At 35.5% G+C, this 25883-nt stretch overlaps 1 protein-coding gene across 2 annotated transcripts in view; it reads right to left on the bottom strand.

The window, feature by feature from the left end:
• KIAA1328 overlaps positions 1-25883 on the bottom strand; it is a 394620-nt gene that overhangs the window by 355001 nt on the left and 13736 nt on the right. For both annotated transcript variants that reach the window (XM_082639978.1, XM_082639979.1), the window contains exon 4: positions 25556-25650. In XM_082639978.1, coding sequence (XP_082496104.1) covers positions 25556-25650 — 95 coding nt within the window. The remainder of the gene's footprint in view (positions 1-25555; positions 25651-25883) is intronic.

Below are 25883 nucleotides of genomic sequence, written 5' to 3'. Positions count from 1 at the left end.
AATACAAAGGATCATGACAGATTACTACAAGCAACTGTATGCTAATAAAATGGACAACCTGGAAGAAATGGACAAATTCTTAGAAAACCAAACCTTCCGATACGGAAACAGGAAGAAATAGCAAATATTAACAGACCAATCACAACCACTGAACTTGAAACTCTAATTAAAAATCTTCCAACAGACAAAAGGCCAGGACCAGATGGCTTCACAGGCGAATTCTATCAAACATTTAGAGAAGAGCTAACACCTATCTTTCTCAAACTCTTCCAAAATATTCAGAGGCAGGAACACTCCCAAACTCATTCTATGAGGCCACCATCACCCTGATACCAAAAACAGACAAAGATAATACAAAGAAAGAAAACTACAGGCCAATATCACTGATGAATATAGATGCAAAAATCCTCAACAAAATACTAGCAAACAGAATCCAACAACACATTCAAAGATTCATACACCATGATCAAGTGGGATTTATGCCAGGGATGCAAGGATTCTTCAATATACACAAATCAATCAATGTGATACACCATATTAACAAATTGAAGAATAAAAACCATATGATCATCTCAATAAATACACAAAAAGCTTTTGACAAAATTCAACATCCATTTATCATAAAAACCCTCTAGTAAGTGGGCATAGAGGGAACCTACTTCAACATAATAAAGGCCATATACGACAAACCCACAGCAAACATCATTCTCAATGGTGAAAAACTGAAAGCATTTCTTCTAAGATCAGGAACAAGACAAGGACGTCCACTCTCAGCACTATTATTCAACACAGTTTTGGAAGTCCTAGCCACTGTAATCAGAGAAAAAAAAGAAATAAAAGGAATCCAAATTGGAAAAGAAGAAGTAAAGCTGTCACTGTTTCCAGATGACATGATACTATCCATAGAGAATCCTAAAGATGTCACCAGAAAACTATTAGAGCTAATCAATGAATTTGGTAAAGTTGCAGGCACAAACTTAATACACAGAAATCTCTTGAATTCCTATACACTAATGATGAAATATCTGAAAGAGAAATTAAGGAAACACCCTCATTTACCATTGCAACAAAAAGAATGAAATACCTAGAAATAAACCTACCTGAGAGACAAAAGACCTGTGTGCAGAAAACTATAAGACACTGATGAAAGAAATCAAAGATGATACCAAAACATGGAGAGATACACCATGTTCTTGGATTGGAAGAAACAATATTGTGAAAATGGCTATACTACCCAAAGCAATATACAGATTCAATGCAATCCCTATCAAATTACCAACGGCATATTTTACGGAACTAGAACAAAAATCTTAAAATTCGTATGGAGACACAAAAGACCCCTAATAGCCAAAGCGGTCTTGAGGGAAAAAAACAGAGCTGGAGGAATCAGACTCCCTGACTTCAGACTATACTACAAAGGTACAATAATGAAGACAATATTGTATGGCACAAAAACAGAAACATAGATCAATGGAACAAGATAGAAGGCCCAGAGATAAACCCACACACCTATGGTCAACTAATCTATGATAAAGGAGGCAAGGATATACAATGGAGAAAAGACAGTCTCTTCAATAAGTGGTGTTGGGAAAACTGGACAGCTATATATAAAATAATGAAATTAGATCACTCCCTAACACCATACACAAAAATAAACTCAAAATGGATTAGACACCTAAATGTAAGATCGGACACTATAAAACTCTTAGAGGAAAACATAGGAAGAACACTCTTTGACATAAAACACAGCAAGATCTTTTTTTGATCCACCTCCTAGAGTAATGGAAATAAAAACAAAAATAAACAAATGGGACCTAATGAAACTTCAAAGCTTTTGCACAGCAAAGGAAAGCATAAACAAGACAAAAAACAGCCCTGAGAATGGGAGAAAATATTTGCAAACAAATTCACGGACAAAGGATTAATCTCCAAAATGTATTAGCAGCTCAATATTAAAAAAACAAACAACCCAGCCCAAAAATGGGTAGAAGACCTAAATAGACATTTCTCCAAAGAAAACAAAAAGATGGCCAAGAAGCACATGAAAAGCTGTTCAACATCACTAATTATTAGAGAAATGCAAATCAAAACAACCATGAGGTATCACCTCACACCAGTTAGAATGGGCATCATCAGAAAATCTACAAACAACAAATGCTGGAGAGGGTGTGGAGAATAGGGAACCGTCTTGCACTGTTGGTGGGAATGTAAATTGATAGAGCCACTCTGGAGAACAGTACGGAGGTTCCTTAAAAAACTAAAAATAGAATTACCATATGATCCAGCAATCCCACTACTGGGCATGATCCCAGAGAAAACCATTATTCAAAAAGACACATGTACCCCAATGTTCATTGCAGCACTATTTACAATAGCCAGGTCATGGAAGCAACCTAAATGCCCATCAATAGATGAATGGATAAAGAAGATGTGGTACATATAAACAATGGAATATTACTCAGCCATAAAAAGGAACAAAATTGGTTCATTTGTAGAGACGTGGATGGATCTAGAGACTGTCATACAGAGTGAAGTAAGTCAGAAAGACAAAAAGAAATATCATGTATTACCGCATATATGTGGAACCTAGAAAAATGGTACAGATGAACCAGTTTGCAGGGCAGAAATTGAGACACAGATGTGGAGAACAAACGTATGGACACCAAGGGGGGAAAGCGCCGGGGTGGTGGTGGTGGTGGTGTGATGAATTGGGCAATTGGGATTGACATGTATACACTGATGTGTATAAAACTGATGACTAATAAGGACCTGCTGTATAAAAAAATAAGTAATATTAAATTAAAAAAAAAGACTGCAATGTAGGGAATAGACTTGAGGACACGGGGAGGGGAAAGGGTAAGTTGGGACGAAGTGAGAGAGTGGCATGGACATATATACACTAGCAAATGTAAAATAGATAGCTAGTGGGAAGCAGCCACAGAGCACAGGAGGATCAGCTCGGTGCTTTGTGACCACCTTGAGGGGTGCAGTAGGGAGGGTGGAAAGGAGATGCAAGAGGGAGGAGATATGGAGATACATGTATATGTATAGCTGATTCACTTTGTTATACAGCAGAGACTAACACACCATTGTAAAGCAATTATACTCCAATGAAGATGTTAAAAAAATAACTACTAGAAAATATTCATCATAATATATGATAAGAATTGATTACCTCTTCCACAAATGCTTTGAAAAAGTAGATCATCATGTAGCAAATACTCAATAATTGTTTTTCAATAAAAACTGAGTAATTAATATGGTTAAAATAAACACTTTCAGTTATAAAGTACTAACCTGATAATACTCAAATCTCAAATGCCATAATTCAAGCTATAGTTCCAATTTTGAGACACCAATCTAATAAAATAGTTGTATAAGAATTTCTGGTAATCTATGCTCTTCACTCTTCCCTTAGTTCAATGTTTTCCTTTCGCTTGTTGATTTCAGATGTAAGAAATCTGAATCCATTAAAACAGGCATATTAAAAAAAAAGAGAATAATCAGCATATATAAAGCCTCTTGGTAAAAAAATAAAAATTGCCTGAGAAAAGAATGAAAAGCTACTGCATATACTTACATATCACATGTACCTACAATTGTGGCCATTCAACTTTTCATAACCAAACTGTGGCCCAGGCATAATTCTGCATAGATCCAGCAGGGTCAGAGGAGTCTGTCCACATTCAAATGGCACTGTGCATGTTTCCAGAGGCCATGCAGAAGGAATAAAAAAAAATGCTATAGAAAAATTAACCTCTTTTAGGAAGAAGTATCTGGCCAGAACCAAGAGAAAGATTGTACACTAGTCACTCAGAAACTGTCCTTTCAATTCTAGAGCTCAGAATCGACAATCTGAGAATGCATTTTGGCATATTAACTGTTCTACAGCATAAAGATACACTAAAGTTCAGAGAATGCCTTTCTACCTAAAGCAAATAAAAAATTCCTTATCTTTTCTTGAAATTTACTATATAATCCATTATAAATTCTATTTATACCCCACCCCAAGTCCATAAAGGCTTCAAATGGGAAGGCAAAAAACTGAGTCACTGAAAAATTAAAGTCTAACCTTCTTATTGTACTGCAATGTACATTTAATTATGACCCAAAATTATGACTGGTTTCAAAAAATAAAAGACAGGAATAAATATAAAATAATGATGACCTACTCATTTTACAATGGGAACCTAATGCTGCTACACTTTCTATTTTTCTTCTGAGAAATGTTAAGTAGAAATAGCAAACTGTCCTCTGGGAAAAATCAGAGTATCTGAGCCTTAAAAAGAACCCTGTCCTCAAATGAGTTAGCACACAGGTATTCACTAGGGAACCATGCACTATGTGACAGTGTGGGATCAGAACATGAAATAGTGGAGGTTTTCTAAGGCTTCTTAGAATATGGCTCATATATATCAAAAACTGCAATTGTATCCAAGATTATTTTTAAACTTTTTTTTTCCATTTAAAGAATGAGCTATAGTATGGTTTGTGCATTAGTCTATGGTACCCCTGCCCATCTTAAAAAGTCTCAGTAAAAAAATGCAAATGCGTAAATAAAGAACTGTCACCATCTTTCAGCACAAGCTACAATATTTTGCAGAGCCATTCATTTTTCAAGTCCTCATAAATGAACTACTTTTCCCATCTATGCAAACAATTCATTAATTTTACTGTAAAAGACTTTCTGAGGTCACTTAATTCAGCAATCTTGAACAAAATTTTCTCTAACCTAATACCTCTTAAAAAGATTAATCAATATTCCACTTATCCTTCTGCAAATGTAAATCAATGCTGGACACCTCAGGGAAACCCTTTTATTTACTTGAAACTCATATATCAAGTCATGTCTTATACTCTCTTCTACAAACTAAATAATGCATAATATTCATAATTTATCTTTGTGGTATGTTATCCATTAGCCTGTAAATATTGATTTGTATTTGTATTCTATTATTTTATTAGTGTAGTTAACACAAGTGAAAAAGTTCTCTGAGCATATATAGATTATTAAGGAGGCATCTACAGATTAAAAACTCACACCAAGTGTTTTTATCTATTTGTTTTCTTGCCAAGCAGCATAATATTGCTTGCTCATGTTCAGGTTAAATTTAACTAGGAACCATGCATTTTTTTCTTTCACTCACTGGGCCTAACCAGTAAGCCTCTCTCTAAAATGAATTTCTAATTTATTTTTATCCTAGGCACTTAATAACCTGTACTTGTCACTACTGTCTTCTATCCTGCTTGAATGAAAGCATTTTCCAAGCTCTTATACCAATTCTGAATTTTATTTATATCTTCTATTAACATTTACTTTCATTTAGAAACAGCAATAAATCTTATAGGCATCTTTTTTATTCTTTCATACATAACACCAATAAAGATACTGACTAAAAAGGACCTCACAGCTAGATTCTCAATGGATCCCCCTAAGATATATGTAAGCCAGTCTTAGAATTTGGATATATTTGGTTTTCCCTCTTATACTGATAAAGTCAAGTCCATGTTTTTATTAAAAAGGCTATACTTTGGTAAGAATGCTTTTCACCTCAAAGGCAACATTAAAAAAAAGATAGTTATCACTTTGCCTTTATATTGCATGTCACTCTGTAATTGCAAACACGCTATTTGTTCTGTATGTTGTACTGAGAGTTACTGAATACTACAGAATTCTGAAAATTAGCTTGTTAACGGTCAACACTGGGTGCTAAGCACACAGTGACTTCTCTCCTAAAACGTTAGTAGATCTGCATAGTAGCTGAAATTCTTAAGCATACTATACTTGAATATGAAACAGGAATATGTAAGATTTCCTAAATTTTCCAACACTTTCCCCATTTGGTTTGACCTTTATCACAACTGAAACAACCTCCATTCTTTATGCCTAATTTTTACTGAAAAAACATGAATGAAAACAACTTTCAAAACTTTAGCCTCCTAATAACCCTCTATTAATACATTTTCATTATTCTCTATTTATTCAAAAGTGTATTAGTTTTAAAAAAGCAATGTACTAGGCAAGGTAGGCAGAACACAAAAGAATCAGAGTTTTTGTCTTATTTTATATGACATGAGTTGGAAAGCAAAGTATATAAATATAAAACAATGTGTTCCTTCAAGAATAAGAAAATACATCTAGATGTCCTTTATGCAAAGAGAAAACTTTTTTTCTCTTCTAAACTGAACACTGAGCTTTCATTTCCTATTTCTCTTCTTCATTTTCGACTTTCCTTTTTCTTCCTGAACAATCAAGTCCTAAAACCATGACACAGGGCAGACTCAGAATCAGAGTGAGATCAAGAGGTGCACAGAAGGTCTGCCCAGTGGGATGTCACTGGCCAAGCTAGCTGAGGGCATCAACAAGTGAGGGTAATCCAGCACAGGCAGCAGAGCCTCAACGAGATGAGAAGAGCATCCATGTGGAGGGGTAGCCCAGCATGGGTGTCAGAGCCTAAGTATTTGAGGTGGGTATCCTTGCAAGAGGATGGGAGTGATCCAGCATCGAGATTCAGAGCCCCAGTACGGTGAAGAGGGGTCTATGAAAGGGTTGGGAGTGGCTGCTGGTGTAGTCTACAAAAAGTAAAGAGAGCATCCACACAGTGTTAACCTGAAGCAGGTTATCATAGCCCAAGGAGGATGAAAAGGACACACACTCAGAGGGCAGCCCCGTGAGTAGTATCAGAGCCCAGGCAGAGTGAGAAGGGTCAATCTCAAGAAGGGGCAAGCTGATGAAATGTCAGAGCCAAGATGAAGGAGGGCATCCACACAAGGGAGAGGATCAGCATGTGAAGGTCAGAGCCAGAGAAAGGGAGGGAGGACATAACTGCAAAGGTGTGGCTTGGTGTACGGTGTCAAAGCCTAATCAGAGGAAAGAGGAGAGGACATCCAAGGGGTGGAAACATCTCAACATGAAGAGTCAGAAGCAGAGTGCAGTGAAGAGGACATTCAGGAAGAGTATGGCCTGGGTTGGTGTGCTGGAATGGAAGCAGAGAGAAAGGGCATCCTTGAGGGAAACTGGTGGACGGTAATGGGGAGTCCAGGCTCCACCAGGATGAGGTGGCTTCTATGCAGGAGAGGGAGTAGAGGCAGAGATGGAGGATTAGTTACATACAGGATGATCAAAAAAAAAAAGGAAATAGGGCTTCCCTGGTGGCGCAGTGGTTGAGAGTCCGCCTGCCGATGAAGGGGACACGGGTTCGTGCCCCCGTCTGGGAGGATCCCACATGCCACGGAGTGGCTGGGCCCGTGAGCCATGGCCGCTGGGCCTGCGCGTCCGGAGCCTGTGCTCCGCAACAGGAGAGGCCACAACAGTGAGAGGCCCACGTACCGCAAAAAAAAAAAAAAAAAAAAAAGGAAATATATTAAAGATAATATAAACCAGGTTTTTCTTTTATTTTTTTAGGGATTTAAAAATATGATTACAAGTTTATTGTCATTTGCTTTTTTAAATTTTTTTCTTTATAACAAATTTAATCAGTTATACATATACATATGTTCCCATATCCCCTCCCTTTTGCGTCTCCCTCCCAATGTAAACTGGGAGAATTACAATTATAAACATTTTCTTCAAGCACTCATGAACACTCATCAAGATCAACCATATCTTGGGCCATGAGACAAACCTCAAAAAATGTTTGAAATTGTTCTTTTAGCATAATAGAACCAAACTAGAAATCGATAACAGAAAGACAAGAGGAAAACCTCCAAATGCTTGGAAATTATACAGTGCAGTTCTAAATAATCCATGGGTCAAAGAGGAAGTCTCAGAAGAAATATTTTTTAAAAATACATAGAAGTGAATGAAATGAAAATACAAAAAATCAAAACATGTGAGATGCACTGAAAGTAGTAATGAAAGGGACTAAATAGTTATATCAAGAAAAGAAGAGTCTCAAGTTCCTATTTTAATAAACTAGAAAAAGAACAAAATAAATATAAAATGAGAAGGAAGAAAACAACAAACATAAGAGCAATACATGGCCTTTATTATGTTGAGGTAGGTTCCCTCTATGCCCACTTTCTGGAGAGCTTTTATCATAAATGGGTGTTGAATTTTGTCAAAAGATTTTTCTGCTTCTATTGAGATGATCATATGGTTTTTATTCTTCAATTTGTTTATATGGTGTATCACATTGATTGATTTGCGTATATTGAAGAATTCTTGCATCCCTGGCATAAATCCCACTTGATCATGGTGTATGAATCTTTGAATGTGTTGTTGGATTCTGTTTGCTAGTATTCTGTTGAGGATTTTTGCATCTATATTCATCAGTGATATTGGTCTGTAATTTTCTTTATTTGTAGTATCTTTGTCTGGTTGTGGTATCAGGGTGATGGTGGCCTCATAGAATGAGTTTGGGAGTGTTCCTCCCTCTGCAATTTTTTGGAAGAGTTTGAGAACGATGGGTGTTAGCTGTTCTATAAATGTTTGATAAAATTCACCTGTGAAGCCATCTGGTCCTGGACTTTTGTTTGTTGGAAGGTTTTTAGTCACAGTTTCAATTTCATTACTTGTGATTGGTCTGTTCATATTTTCTATTTCCTGGTTAACTCTTGGAAGGTTATACCTTTCTAAGAATTTGTCCATTTCTTCCAGGTTTTCCATTTTATTTGCAGAGTTGCTTGTAGTACTCTCTTAGGATGCTTTGTATTTTTTCAGTGTCTGTTGTAACTTCTCCTTTTTCATTTCTAATTTTATTCATTTGAGTCCTCTCCCTCTTTTTCTTGATGAGTCTGGCTAATGGTTTATCAACTTTGTTTATCTTCCCAAAGAACCAGCATTTAGTTTCATTGATCTTTGCTACTGTTTTCTTTGTTTTTATTTCATTTATTTCTGCTCTGATCTTTATGATTTCTTTCCTTCTGCTAAATTTGGGTTTTGTTTCTTCTTTTTTCTCTAGTTCCTTTAGGTGTAAGGTTAGATTGTTTATTTGAGATTTTTCTTGTTCCTTGAGGTAGGCTTGTATAGCTATAAACTTCCCTCTTAGAACTGCTTTTGCTGTATCCCATAGGTTTTGGATCATCGTGTTTTCATTGTCATTTGTGTCTAGGTATTTTTTGATTTCATCTTTGATTTCTTCAGTGATCTCTTGGTTATTATGTATTGTTTAGCCTCCATGTGTCCATGTTTTTACAGTTTTTTTTCCCTGTAATTCATTTCTAATCTCACAGCGTTGTGTTCAGAAAAGATGCTTGGTATGATTTCAATTTTCTTAAATTTACCAAGGCTTGATCTGTGACCCAAGATGTTATCTATCCTGGAGAATGGTCTGTGCACACTTTAAAAGAAAGTGTAATCTGCTGTTTTTGGATGGAATGTCCTATAAATATCAATTAAATCTATCTGGTGTACTGTGTCATTTAAAGCTTCTGTTTCCTTATTTATTTTGATTTTGGATGATTGGTGAGGTGAGGTGAGGTGTTAAAGTCCCCCACTATTATTGTGTTACTGTCGATTTCCTCTTTTATAGCTGTTAGAAGTTTCCTTATGTATTGAGGTGCTCCTACGTTGGGTGCATATGTATTTATAATTGCTATATCTTCTTCTTGGATTGATCCCTTGATCATTATGTAGTGTCCTTCCTTGTCTCTTGTAACATTCTTTATTTTAAAGTCTATTTTATCTGATACGAGTATTGCTACTCCAGGTTTCTTTTGATTGCCATTTGCATGGAATATCTTTTTCCATCCCCTGACTTTCAGTCTGTATGTATCCCTAGGTATGAAGTGGGTCTCTTGTAGACAGCATATATATGGGTGTCTTTTATGCATCCATTCAGCAAGCCTGTGTCTTTTGGTTGTAGCATTTAATCCATTCACTTTTAAGGTAATTATTGATATGTATGTTCCTATGACCATTTTCTTAATTGTTTGGGGTTTGTTTTTGTAGGTCCTTTTCTTCTCTTGTGTTTCCCACTTAGAGAAGTTCCTTTAGCATTTGTTGTAGAGCAGGTTTGGTGGTGCTGAACTCTCTTAGCTTTTGCTTGTTTGTAAAGCTTTTGATTTCTCCATCAAATCTGAATGAGATCCTTGCCAGGCAGAGTAATCTTGGTTGTAGATTCTTCCCTTTGATCACTTTAAGTATATCATGACACTCCCTTGTGGCTTGTAGACTTGCTGATGAGAAATCAGTTGTTAACCTTATGGGAGTTCCCTTGTATGTTGTCTTTTTTCCCTTGCTGCTTTCAATAATTTTTCTTTGTCTTTAATTTTTGCCAACTTGATTACTATGTGTCTCGGCATGTTTCTACTTGGGTTTATCCTGTATGGGACTCTCTGCGCTTCCTGGACTTGGGTGGCTATTTACTTTCCCATGTTAGGGAAGTTTTCATCTATAATCTCTTCAAATATTTTCTCAGGTCCTCTCTCTCTCTCTTCTCCTTCTGAGACCCCTATAATGTGAATGTTGTTGCGTTTAATGTTTTCCCAGAGGTCTCTTAGGCTGTCTTCATTTCTTTTCATTCTTTTTTTTTTATTCTGTTCCGTTGCAGTGAATTCCACCATTCTGCCTTCCAGGTCACTTTTCCATTCTTATGCTTCAGTTATTCTGCTATTAATTCCTTCTAATGTAGTTTTCATTTCAGTTATTGTATCATTCATCTCTGTTTGTTTGTTGTTTAATTCTTCCAAGTCTTTGTTAAACATTTCTTGCATCTTCTCGATCTTTGCCTCCAGTCTTTTCTGAGGTCCTGGATCATCCTCACTATCATTATTCTGAATTCTTTTTCTGGAGGGTTGCCTATCTCCACTTCATTTGGTTGTTTTTCTGGAGTTTTATCTTGTTCCTTCATCTGGTACATAGCCCTCTGCCTTTTCATCTTATATGTTTCTATGAATGTGGTTTTTGTTCCACAGGCTGCAGGACTGTAATTCTTGCTTCTTCTGTCTGCCCTCTGGTGCTCATTAATTAACTTTTGAGGAGTGAAACCTTAGTACACTGTACATCAACCAAATTAACCACAGTTAAAACCACCAGTAATGACATATCAACATCACATACCCCCAATACAACATATCATAATGCAACACAATCATGAGGAAAACCCATATTGAAAAAAAATACTGGGATTTCCCAGGTGGCGCAGTGGTTGAGATTCTGTCTGCCAATACGGGGACATGGGTTCAAGCCCTGGTCCAGGAAGATCCCAAATGCCACGGAACAGCTAAGCCTGTGAGCCACAACTACTGAGCCTGTGCTCCAGAGCCCATGAGCCACAACCACTGAGCCCGCGTGCCACAACCACTAAACCCACATGCCACAATTACTGAAGCCTGCATGCCTAGAGCCCATGCTCCACAACAAGCCACCATAATGAGAAGCCCACACACTGCAATGAAAACCCAACGCAGCCAAAAATAATTAAATAAATAAAGTAATTAATTAAAAAAAAAAGAAATACTACAAAATACCTGATCAGTATTCTTCAAAAGTGTCAAAGTCATGGAAGGCAAAGCACGACTAAGGAAATGCCACAAATGGAAGGAGGTTAAGGAAACATGAAAACTGAATGCAAAAGGTGATACTGGAATAGAAAAAAATTATTAGTGGAAAATCTGGCAAAATATGAATATACTCTGTAGTTAATTAGTACTATTGTACCAATGTTAATTTTTGATAATTAAACTCTGGTTAATCAAGATGTTATGCTTGGAGAAAGCTAGATGAAAGGTATTCAAACCCTCCATACTATTAATTTTTTAATTAATTAATTATTATTTATTTTTGGCTGCGCTGGGTCTTCGTTGCTGCACATGGGCCTTCTCTTGTTGCGGCGAGCGGGGACTACTCTTAGTTGTGGCGCACAGGCTTCTCACTGTGGTGGCTTCTCCTGTTGTGGAGCATGGGTTCTAGGCACGCGGGCTTCAGTAATTGTGGCACACAGGCTCAGTAGTTGTGGCTCGCGGGCTCTAGAGTGCAGGCTCAGTATCTGTGGTGCATGGGCTTAGTTGCTCCACGGCATGTGGGATCTTCCTAGACCAGGGCTCGAACCCGTGTCCTCTGCAGTGGCAGGCGGATTCTTAACCACTACGTCACCAGGGAAGTCCCCCATACTATTAATTTTTAGGAGCTTTATTGAGATAAGACCTTTATTGAGATATAATATACATACAATAAGTTTCATTCAGAGTGTACAATTCACTGACTTTTCGTATATTTACAGTGCTCTGCAACCATCGCCATAATCTAATTTTAGAACATTTTTATCCTCTCAAAAGGAAACATTATACTCATTAACCATTACTCCCAATTCCTCATTCCCCCAATAATGTACTATTTTTTGAAACTTTTCTGTAAGCCTAAAAAATAATACAAAAAAGTAATGATTATATTACATTGAATTAAATTGTATATGGAGAAGAAATTATGATATACTATATAATGGCACATAGGAGGGAAAATGAAGCTCATGTGATCTAGAGTTCTTAATTTGCTTAGGAGAGCTAAAACTACCAGTTAATATTAGACTGCTATTAGTCAAGGATGCATGTTACAAATATCCAGGGTGAGCAGAGGTTCACTTAACCGGAAACTGCAAACTATAATTGGGTACAACTAACCATAGGATCAGATATATGAGGCAAAAATTGACAAAACTAAGAAGTAAAATGCACAACTCTTCAATCACAGTGCGACCTCGTTTTACCTTAATAACCATATTAAAGGTCCTCTTTTCAATTCTAGTCATACTCTAAGGTACTGGGGGTTAGCATTTCAACATACGAAATTGGGGGGTGGGTCACAATGCAGTCCATAACAAGCACACAATGTATAAAGGTGTAATTGGTGACAAAAATAAAATAAAGACTGGGGAATGCAGCTGTACAGTTTTTATGTACCACTAAAGATAAGTTGGTATGAATTCAAATTAGAGTGTTATAAAATTTAGGAAGTTAACTGTAATCCCCAGGGTAGCTGCTAAGAAAATAACGAAAAATTTTACCAAAAAAGAATCAGGGAGCTAGTGAAAATTTCTCTCTCTCTCTCTCTCTCTCTCTCTCTCTCTCTCTCTCACACACACACACACACACACACAAATCAAACAGAAAAGATAGTACTGTTAAAGTAACTGAGGAACAAGAAATGTCTTTTTTCATCTTTATATTTTACATAAACTCTTGCTGTTTTATATATAGGCATACCTTGTTTTATTGCACTTCACTTTTTTGCGTTTTGCAGATATTGCATTTTTTAAAATTTGAAGGTTTGTGCAACCCTGTGTTGAGCAACTCCACAGGCACTACTTTTCCAACAACATCTGCTCACTTTGTGTCTCTATGTCACATTTTGGTATTTCCTGCAATATTTCAAACTTTTCCACTATTATTAAATGTTTTATGGTGATGTGTGATCAGTGATCTTTGATGTTACCATTGTAATTGTTTTGGAGTGCCATGAACCACACTCATATAAAACAGTGAACTTAATCAATAAATGTTGTGTGTGTGTTCTGACTGTTCCATCAACTGGCCATTCTCCTGTCTCTCCCTCTCTTTGGTGCTCCCTATTCCCTGAGACACTACAATATTGAAATTAAGCCAATTTATAACTGTACAATGACCTCTAACGGTTCACGTGAAGAGTCACACAACTCTCACTTCAAATCAAAAGCTAGATGTAATTAAGCTTAGTGAAGAACGCATGGTGAAAGCCAAGATAGGCCGAAAGGTAGGGCTCTTGCACCAAACAGTTAGCCAAGTTGTGAATGGAAAGAAAAGGTTCTTGAAAGAATTAAAAGTGCTACTACAGTGAACACACCAGTAAAGCCATTTCCATAACATAAAAGTGCAAGGTTAAGCAGCAAGTACTGATGCAGAAGCTGTAGTAAGTTATCCAGACCTAGCTAAGATAATTAATGAAGGTTGCTACACTAAACAACAGATTTTCAGTGGAGGTGAAACAGCCTTCTACTGGGAAAAGATGCCATTTAGGATTTTCATAGCTAGAGAGGAGAAGTCAATGCCTGGCTTCAAAGCTTCAAAGGACAGGCTGACTCTCTTGTTATAGGCTAATGCAGCTGGTAGGTTGAAGTTGAAGCCAATGCTCATTTACCATTCTGAAAATCCTAGGGCCCTTAAGAATTATGCTAAATCTACTCTGCCTGCACTCTATAAGTGGAAAAAAAAAAAAGGCTGAATGACAGCGCATCTGTTTACAACATGGTTTACTGAATATTTTAAGCCCACTGTTGAGACCTACTACTGCTCAGAAAAAGATTCCTTTTAAAATATTACTGCTCAATGACAATGAGACTGGTCATGTAGGAGCTCTGATGGAGATGTATAAAGATTAATGTTGTTTTCATGCCTGCTAACACAACATCCATTCTGCAGCAAGGAGTCATTTCAATTTCCAAGTCTTATTATTTAAAAAATACATTTTGTAAGCTGCCATAGACAGTGATTCATCTGAGGATCTGGGCAAAGTAAACTGAAAAGCTTCTGGAAAGGATTCACTATTCTAGATGCCATTAAGAACATTTGTGATATATGGAAAGAGGTTAAAATATCAACATTAACAGGAGTTTGGAAGAAGTTGATGTCAACCCTCATGAATGACTTTGAGGGGTTCAAGACTTCAGTAAAGGAAGTAACTGCAGATGTGGTAGAAACAGCAAGAGAAGTAGAATTAGAAAAGTAGCCAAAGATGTGACTTAATTGCTACAATTTCATGATAACTTTAACTCATGGAAAAAGAGTTGCTTCTTACAAATGAGCCAAGAAAGTGGTTTCTTGAGATGGAATATATTCCTGGTAAAGATACTATGAAGATTGTTGAAATAACAACAAAGAACTTAGAATATTACATAAACTTAGTTGATAAAGAAGAAGAGGGTTTAAGAAGATTGACTCCAATTTTGAAAGAAGCTTACTGGGGGTTAAATGCTGTCAAACAGCATTGCAGGCTACAGAGAAATTGCTAGTAAAAGGAAAAGTCAATTGATGCAGCAAACTTCATTGTTGTCTTAAGAATTGTCACATACACCTTCAAGAACCACCACCCTGCAGTCAGCAGGCATCAACAGTGTGGTATGGTCCTCCACCAGCAAAAAGATCACAACTTGCTGAAAGCTCAGATGATGGTTAGTTTTTTTTAACAATAAAGTATTTTTAAATTAAGATATATACATTGGTTTTTTTATATACATAATGCTATTGCACACTTAACATACAGTATAGTGTAAATATAACTTTTACATGTACTGGGAAACCAAAAGGTTTGTGTAACTCACTTTACTGTGATACTCGCTTTACTGTGATGGTCTAGAACCTGCAATATGTCTGCGGTATACCTGCATATAATATATATATACATATATATACACACACACACATATGCACATATACGTGTATATATATGTGTATAAATGTATACACACACACACCCATATGTGTAAAGCAAAATGGTACTTCCTTACAGAAATTACTTTAAATGTAAATGGATTACATACACCAAATGAAAAATAGAGGTTGGCAAAATGGATTAAAAAAAAACCCCACAGTCCAACTATACATTGCCTGCAAGAGACTCACTTTAAATTAAAAGACAGAAAGGTTGAAAGCTAAAATATGGTAAAAAGATATTTCATGCAAATACCATGCAAATAGTAACCAAAACAGAACTGGGTTGGCTTTTTACTAACATCACCCAAAATAAACCTTAAAACAAAAAATGTTACAAGACAAAGAGACAGATGACATAGATTTATAAATGGGTCAATTCTCTAAGGATATGTAAAAATTATAAAAGTAAACATGCTACACATCAGAGACCCAAAATATATAAAGAAAACATGAACATAATTGAAGAGAAAAGTAGATAGTTCCTCAGTAATAGTTGGAGACCTCAATAATCTACTTTCAATGAATAGAACATCTAGATGAAATATCATCAATACGAAAAGAGGGGACTTGAACAAACCAACTAGGTCTAAAAGACATATATAGAACACTCTACCAAGCAACAGATGAATCAACATTTTTTTCAACTGCACATGGAGCATTCTCCAGAATAAATTATATGTTAGGTCACAAACAAATCTCAATCTCACAAACAAATCACAAACAAATCTCAAACAAATCTCACAAACAAATCTCAATACAGTTAAACAGGATTGAATGAATACAAAGTATCTTCTCCAAATGCAAATCAAAACTACAATGAGATATCATCTCATACCGGTCAGAATGGCCATCATCAAAAAATCTACAAACAATAAATGCTGGAGAGGGTGTGGAGAAAAGGGAACCCTCTTGCACTGTTGGTGGGAATGTAAATTGATACAGCCACTATGGAGAACAGTATGGAGGTTCCTTAAAAAACTGAAAATAGAACTACCATACGACCCAGCAATCCCACTATTTGGCATATATCCTGAGAGAACTGTAATTCAAAGGGTCATGTACCAGAATGTTCACTGCAGCTCTATTTACAATAGCCAGGACATGGAAGCAACCTAAATGTCCATCAACAGATGAATGGATAAAGAAGATGTGGCACATATATACAATGGAATATTACTCAGCCATAAAAAGAAACGAAACTGAGTTATTTGTAGTGAGGTGGATGGACCTAGAGACTGTCATACAGAGTGAAGTTAAGTCAGAAAGAGAAAAACAAATACTGTATGCTAACACATATATATGGAATCTAAAAAAAGAAAAAAGAAAAAAAAAGGTCAGAAGAACCTAGGGGCAAGACGGGAATAAAGATGCAGACCTACTACAGAATGGACTTGAGGATATGGGGAGGGGGAAGGGTAAGCTGGGAGAAAGTGAGAGAGTGGCATGGACATATATACACTACCAAACGTAAAATATATAGCTAGTGGGAAACAGCTGCATAGCACAGGGAGATCAGCTTGGTGCTTTGTGACCACCTAGAGGGGTGGGATAGGGAGGGTAGGAGGGAGGGAGATGCAAGAGGGAAGAGATATGGGGACATATGTATATGTATAACTGATTCACTCTGTTATAAAGCAGAAACTAACACGCCATTGTAAAGCAATTATACTCTAATAACGATGTTAAAAAAAAAAGTATCTTCTCCAGTACAATAAAATAAAGCTAAAAATCAAGGGAAAGAAGAGTGGAAATTCATAAATATATGGAAATTAAAAACACACTCAACAAATGGGTAAAAGAAAAAAATCATAAGGAAAATTAGAAAGTACTTTCAGATGAAATGAAACCTATAGGGTACAGCAAAAGCAGTGCACAGAGGGATATTTATAGCTGTAAATGCCTACATTAAAAAAGGAGAGAGATTTAAGGACTTCCCTGGTGGTCCAGGGGTTAAGACTCAGCACTCCCAATGCAGGGAACACGGGTTCGATCCCTGGTGGGGGAGCTAAGATCCTGCATGCCGTGAGGCATGGTCAAATAAAATAAAATTAGAAAAAGAAAGAAAGAAAAATAAAGAAGAGAGATTTAAAGTCAGTAACTTAACTTTACACCTTAAGGACTAGAAACTCAAACCCAAAAGTAGCAAAAGGAAGAAAATAATAAAGATTAGAGGAAAGATGAATGAAATAGAAAAACAATATAGAGAATATACAAAACCAAAAGCTGGTTCTTTGAAAAGATTAACAAAGTTTAAAATTCTTTAGCTAGACTGATAAATGAGAGATCATGTAAATAAAATCAGAAATGAAAGTGGGCACATTACTAACTATACAGAAATAAAAAGGATTGTAAGAAAATAGTACAAACAATTGTATGTCAACAAACTGGATAACCAAGATATAATGAACATATTCCTAGAAATACAAAAATTACCCAAACTGACTCAAGAACAAATGGAAAATCTGAACAGATCTATAACAAGTAAAGAGATTGAAACAGTTACAAAAAGCCACCCAATAAAGACAAGCCAAGTACCAGATGACTTCACGGATGAATTCCACCAAATATTTAAAGAAAAATTAACACCAGTACTTCTCAAACTCTTCCAAAGAACATAAGGAGAGGAAACACTTCCTAACTCATACTATAAGGCCAGCATTACCTGATATCTAAGCCAGACAAAGACACTATGAGAAAAGAAAACTATAGACCAATATCCCTTATGAATATAGATTCAAAAATCCTCAAAAATGCCAGCAAACTAAATCCAAAAACATATTAAAGGGATTATACAACATGACCAATTGGTATTTATCCCAGTAATACAAGAATTGTTCAACATAAGAAAATCAATTGAAACACCATATTTAATACAAAAAAGGAAACAAACAAAAAAGTTATGATATCAGTTGATACACAGAAAGCTTTTGACAAAAACTAAAACATTCAAACTAGGAATAGAAGGGAACTTCCTTAACATGATAAAGGGCATTTATGAAAAACACACAGCTAACGTTCTATCTCACTGATGAAAAACTGAAACCTTTCCAACAAGACAAGGATGCCTGCTTCCACCACTCCATTCAGTGTTTCATTCAGGCTTGAAACTTCAAGTCAGAGTACTTAAACAGGAAAAAGAAACAAGAGGCATCCAAACTGGAAAGGAGGAAGTAAAACTATCTCTATTTTCAGATGACACAATCCTATATATAGACAATCCATAGAGAATGTCCAAAAAAAATATTTGAACTAATTAATAAACAAATTTAACAAAGTTTCAGAGTACAAGATCAACATAAAAAAATCTTTTGGGGACTTCCCTGGTGGTGAAGTGGTTAAGAATCCGCCTGCCAATGCAGGGGACATGGGTTCGAGCCCTGGTCCAGGAAGATCCCACACGCCACGGAGCAACTAAGCTCATGTGCCACAATGACTGAGCTTGTGCTCTAGAGCCTGCGAGCCACAACTACTGAGCCTATGTGATGCAACTACTGAAGCCCACGCGCCTAGAGCCCGTGTGCCGCAACAAGAGAAGCTACCGCAATGAGAAGCTGTGCACCGCAACAAAGAGTAGCCCCCACTGGATGCAACCAGAGAAAACCCGTGCGCAGCAACAAAGACCCAATGCAGCCAAAAATAAGTAAATAAATAAATAAATTTATTTTAAAAAAATCTTTCGTATTTCTATACACCAACAATGAACAATCTGACAAGAATATTAATAAAACAGTTCTAAGAGTATCAAAAAGAAGAAAACACTTGGAAATAACCAAGGAAGTGAAAGACTTGTACACTGAAATCTATAAAACTGAAAGAAATTAAAGAAGACCTAAATACTGAAAGATATTTCATGTTTGTGGATTGGAAGACTTAATACTGTTAACATGGCAATACTCCTCAAAGCAATCTATAGATTCAACGTGATCCTATCAAAATCTCAACTGCCTTTTTGCAGAAATGTAAAAGCTGATCCTAAAATTCATACAGAATTGCAAGGGACCAAGAATAGCTGAAACAATCTTGAAAAGGAAGAAGCAAGCAGGATTTGTATTTTATGTTCTCTACAAAGTTAACACTAATCAAAACAGTGTTGGGGACTTCCCTGGTGGCAAAGTGGTGAAGACTCCGGGCTCCCAATGCAGGGGGCCCAGGTTTGATCCCTGGTCAGGGAACTAGATCCCACATGCATGCCGCAACTAAGGAGCTGGTAAGCCGCAACTAAGGAGCCCACCAGCCACAACCAAATAAACAAACAAACAAACAAATAAATAAATAAATATATTTTTTAAAAAACCAAAAAATAGTGTTGCATGGGCATTAGAATAGACATGAGGATCAATGGAAAAGAACTGAGAGTCCGGAAATAAAGCCATACACCTCTGGTCAATCATTTTTTGACAATGGTGCTGAGACCACTAAATGGGAAAACAGTGGTCTCTTCAACAAATGGGACAAATGGATTTCCACATGCAAAAGAATAAAGTTGAACCACTACCACTTACCATACACAAAAATTAAACCAAAATGAACCAAAGACCTGAATAAAGAGCTAAAACCATAAAACTCACAGAAGAAAACATAGGGTTAAATCTTCATGATCTTTGATATGGCAGTATTTTCTTAGATATGTCACCAAAAGCACAATCAACAGGAGAAAAATTAGAAAATTTAGACTTCATCAATAGTAAAATATTTTATGCTTCAAAGGACACAATCAAGAAAGTGAAAAAACAACTTACATAATGAGAGATTATTTGTAAATCATGTATCTTTTAGTGGTCTAAAATCTAGAATATGTAAAACTATTACAACAACAACAACAAGAAGACAAACAACCCAATTAAAAAATGGGCAAAGGACCTGAATAGACATTTCTCCAAAGAAGACTTACAAATGTTGACATCATTAGCCACTAGGAAAATGACAACCACAAATAAGATACCACTTCATACTTACTAGGATGGCTATTATCAAAAAAATGAAATACAACAGGTGTTGGTGAGGATATAGAAACATTGGAATCCTTGTACACTGTTGGGGGAATATAAAGTGGTTCAGCTGCTGTGGAAATGATTGGTAGCTCCCCAAAAAGTTCAACGTAGAACAAGCTAAGACCTAGTAATTCCACTCCTGGGTATACAGCCAAAATAACTGAAACAGATGTTCAAACAAAAACCTGCACATGAATATTCATAGCAGCACTACTCGAAATAGTCAAAAGGTAGAAACCCAAATGTCTATAAACGAATGAATGGAGAAACAAAATGTGATGTATCCACACAATGGGGTATTTTTCAGCCGACCTTGAAAACATTATGCTAAGTGAAAGAAATCAGACACAAGAGGCCACATATTGTATGATTCCAGTTAAATGAAATATCGAGAGTCAGCAAATCAATACAGACAGAAAACTGATTAGCTATTGTCAGGGGTTACGTGGAAAGGGAGAATGGGGAGCAACTGCTTAATGGGTACAGTTTCCTTTGGGGTGAAAATGTTCTGGAACTTAAAAGTGATGGTTATGCAAAACTGTTAATGTACTGAATATCACGAGGGGTCAATTGTATGTTATATGTATTTTACCACATTATGGTAAAAAACACAATGATTTGACACATATATAAGGTACTAGAATAGTAAAATTTGCAGACAGAGAAAATAGAATGGTGACTGCCAGGGGCTGGCAAAGGGAGGAATGGGGAGCTTTAATGGGCACAGAGTTTTAGTTTTGCAAGATGAAAAGGGTTCTGGAGACTGGTTGAACAACAACGTGAATACATTTAATACTACTGAACTGTAGACTTAAAAATTGGTTAAGATGGTAAAATTTATGTTATGTGTATTTTACCATAATTAAAACATAAAGTTAAAAAAATACATAATGACATTTCATGAAAACTACAAGCATTTCTCATGTTACAAAAGCCTCTAATAAAATATTAGCAAATCAAACTCAGTAACAGATTAAAAACAAAACCAAAAACCACCATGACCAAATGAGGCTTAGGCCAGGAAGGCAAGGTAAATTAAGCATTCAAAAACCAATCAACATATTTTACCAGAGTATAACAGAGAAAAAAAACATATTATCAGCACAGTAAATGAAGAAAAATCATTTGACAAAATTCTACTCCTATTTATGACTAAAAAAAAAAAAACAACCTCACCAAACTAGGGACAAAAATATATATCCTCAACCTGATAAAGAACATCTACAAAAAACCTATAGCTTACATTGTGCTTAATAAAGATTTAAGATAACAAAAAGAAGGCAAAGATGTCCACTCTCGTCACTTTCATTCCACATTGTCCTGCAGGTTCTAGCCAATGCCAAAGGGCAAGAAAAAGAAACAAAGAATCTATAGATTGTAAAGAAAAAATAAAACTGTTTTTATCTGTAGATGACATAATCCTGTATGTGGAAAATCCAAAGTACTCTGGCAAAAAAAACTACTATAACAAGTGAATTTTAAGAAGTTGATGGATACCAAGTCAATATTACAAAGTCAATTCTGTTTTTTTTTAAATTAGAAATAAAATTTAAAATTAAGTGTACAGTATAATATAAAATTAAAATTACACCATTTATAATAGTATCAAAAAACATAAAATACTTAAGGATAAATACAACAAAATATGAGCATATTTTACACCCTGTACCCCTGAAAACTACAAATTATGCAGAAAAAATGAAAGAAAATCTAAAAAAAATAATGGAGAGATATGATATATTCATAGATTGGAAGACTCAGTGCATGTTAATTTTCCCCGCTTTGATCTGTAAATTCAATATACCCCAAACAAAATTCCAGGAGGCAATGTTCTTTTAGGAATTAATAAGCTGACTAAAATTTAGTGGAATGCAAAGGACCTCAAAAGAGCCAAAACATTTTCAAAAAGCACAAAAAATCAATAGGATTTACCTGATTTCAAGACTTACTATGAAATTGGCATCAGGTCAATGGAATGAAATAAAGTGCCCAGAAATAGGCCATGCCTGTATGGTCAACTGATTTTTGACAAGGAGGCGGAGGTTAATTCTACAGAAAAGATATAGTCTTTTCTAACATAGGAAAAAATCTTTGCTACTGTGGGATGGGCAAGATTTCTTAGATGGAACACTAAAAACATGAACCATAAAAGAAAAAACTGATGAAGTGAAGTTCATCAAAAGAAAAAAAATTTGCTTTTCAAAAGAAAATATTAAGAGCATTAAAAGCAAGCTGCAGGTTGGGAGGAAAAAACAAATATTTGAAAACTTACATCCAGAATATATAAAGAACTCTAATACTTCAATGTCAAGAAGGAAGGGGGTGAGTGAAAAAAAAAAAAACAATAGGCAAAAGATTTGAACAGACACTTAACAAAAGACTGGCCAATCATCACATTAATCATTGGGGAAACACAAATTCATTCCACAAGGAGATATCACTATACTCATGAGAATGGTCAAAATGCAAAGAAATGATAATACCAAGAGTTATTGAATATGCAGAATGATGGAACTCTCATAAGTTCCTAGCGGGAGTGTGAAATAGCATAACTACATTGGGAAACAGTTCGGCAGTTTTTTAATAAAGTTAAATATACACTTAACATATAACTGAGTAATTCCACTCCTAAGTATTTACAGAAGAAAAATAAAACATCATAGCCACACAAAGACTTGTACATGAATGTTAGAGTAGCACCATTCATAAAAGGCAAATACTGGAACAACCCAAATGTCCATTAATAGATGAATAGATGAACAAATTAAGGTACAGGCATACAATGGAATACTACTCTGATAAAAAATGCATTACTCCTATACAAAACAAATTTTAAAAAGTCTCAAAACCACTATGCTCTGAAATAGATACAAAAGGACAAATATTATATGATTCCACTTATATGAGGTATCTAGAATAGCCAAATTCATGAAGCACATAGAACAGTGGTTACCAGGGAATAGGCAGTGGGGAGAGTGAGGAGTTATTTAATGGGGACAGAGTTTCAGCGATGAAAAAGTTCTGGGAATGGATGGCAGAAATGGTCACATAGCAACACGAATGTACTTAATATCACTGGCCTTACACTTAAAAACAGTTAAGATGGTAAATTTTATGTTATGTATATTTTACCACACACCAAAAATCATTTTGCTGAGGGAAAAAAGCCAGACAGAAAAAAGTACATACTGTTGGGCCATTTATACGGGTGTGTCAGAACATATAAAACTAAGCAGTAATAATAGAGATCACATTAATGGCTGCCTGGGATGGAGGACAGAGGAGGGGACTGACTGTAAAAGTTCTCAATGTAACTTTCTGGAGTAATCCTACATTTGTCAAAACTCAGTGAAATATATAATTAAAACGGGTACATATTATCATATGTAAGTTGCACTTCCATATATTATATTTTAAAATAAATGAATAAGTTTGAGGAGGGAATGAAATGCAACAGAGTAGAAAACAGTATTATAGATATTATAGACTCTTTTCTAGGAAAGAGATTATGTTGTAGTACAAAGAAGGTAGTAGCTAGAGGGAAATATCTGGTCAAAGGGGTATATACTTTATTTCTCAAGGTGAAAGAGAAATGACTGTATTTAATGCCAACAGGAAACCAGTTATTTGAAATCAGGTTGAAACTTCAGAGGTAAAAGAACATGAAGGCTAGAAATGTTTTGTTGCCAGTGTTTGAGGTACATGGAATTCTATCTCTACTTTCCCACTAGCACAAAACTGTCTTGAAGAAAAACAACGGTTTGGCAAGTATGAGTAGAAAAACATAGACTGAAATATCCAGCAGAGGAACCTTAGCAAATTCAAGGAAACAAGAATACATTATCCCCATATACCTGTATGTTAATAGTTAATATAATAATAACAGGGGTTTTTAGCAGTCAAAGTTGTACTAATATTAACCTTGTACTAACACAATGACCTTCTACCAAGAATTGAGCACTTTGCTAGAAAGCAGTTTACTGAAACCAAAACAATATACTCTGAGATGTCAAGTACTCTCTAAGCCTGGTAGCTGAAAATGTTATCAGTTAGGACAATAATGGCAATTCAGGGCCAGTATATATGAAGTCAAACTAATTGTAATTGCTTTAAGGACATCCACATCCATCTTCATGGTAAAAAGCCTTGTGAGATGATCATAAATTAGATGTTTAACAATTAAATATTTTCCCAATACAAAAAACACTACGTGAGATCATGAAAACTCTACTTCAGGGAACAGAACAGTCAAAGAATTCTAGTGAAAGAGGTTACTGCTTATCTCAGGTGGCATATCACATTCAGACTAAGGCATGTACTTTGAAATCTCATACCTTATAACCTAAGCCCCCAAAACATAACTGCTTTTTGTCATCTTTTATACCTGTGATTCTATGATTTAATAAAGTAATTTTTAACTTCAGTCTTTCTAGAAAAGCCTCTACAAACATTCTTTTAAGGTCTCAAAATGAAACACTTCATGTAGTTATCTTTAATTAAAAGTAGAGAAAGAAAAAGACCTACTATTTCCAAACATGCAATTCAATGATAAAAATAAATATAATTTTATCAGTTTTTAGGTATGGCCTTCCCCTAAAGTTAACTTTTATAATTTATATTAATACAGTCCTCTATAAGCACCTTCATTTATTATTTAAGACCCCAAAACTTGGTATGTATATTAACAAAAAATTATACAAAGTTAATATGCTTCATACACATCATTAGTAAACTGGAATAGTATATCCAAACAGCTAAGAACACTCATTCTCAAAATTTAAAATCCCATATTTGAAAGTATCAGAAGTTAGCAAAATGACAACTAGTATTCTTGTGAAAGATGACAATAAAATGTTCTTTTCTGTTTCAGATACTAAAGCAAAACCAAAGTGCTATGCCTCTGATTACAATATCAACCTACATCAATAGCAGAGCTAAGTTTCAAAATGTTCCCTCTTGATAAATGACTGCTGCAGATATTTCCATGAAACAATTTGGGAAATTAAATAAACCAGAAAACATAACTGGAGAGTGTTTCTTTTCCATTTTACGTTTTTTTCTACTTTTCTTTTTGGCACCACAGGATACCTTTTTTTCTAAAAGTCACTGCTCCCATAAGATCAATGACACAATGACATCAGAACATATTTGTAATTTTCTATTTACAAAAAAACCACTCTCTCACATAGTAATGCATTTCATATAAGGTTTTGTCTCACCTGGCCAGTTCTTTAATTAAGTTTGCAATGCGTCTTTTGTCTTCAAGACATAAATCCTTCAATGATGCACTCTTTATTCCTTCCCTGCAGAAATTCTTAAAAAACAAACAAAAAAAGGCTTCTGATCAATTTTCACAAAAAACAATTTTTAAGACTTTTTGAGAAATTTCTTAAAATAAGCACAGGAGATGAAATTTCTTGGATCTCTTTTATCTGGTAGAACACTATTTACCCATTTCATTTAAACATACTGTGAACTCAACACAGGCTAAGGAACTATCTGTCCACCAGGGGACATCTGAAATTTACACAGAAAAGCACACAGAAA

The sequence above is a fragment of the Mesoplodon mirus genome (genome assembly GCF_964341445.2).
Source record: "Mesoplodon mirus genome assembly, chromosome: 13".
In the NCBI taxonomy this organism is placed as follows: domain Eukaryota; kingdom Metazoa; phylum Chordata; class Mammalia; order Artiodactyla; family Ziphiidae; genus Mesoplodon; species Mesoplodon mirus.
The sequence above is the reverse complement of the archived record's forward strand: the minus strand, read 5'-3'. Positions and strand labels throughout refer to the sequence as shown.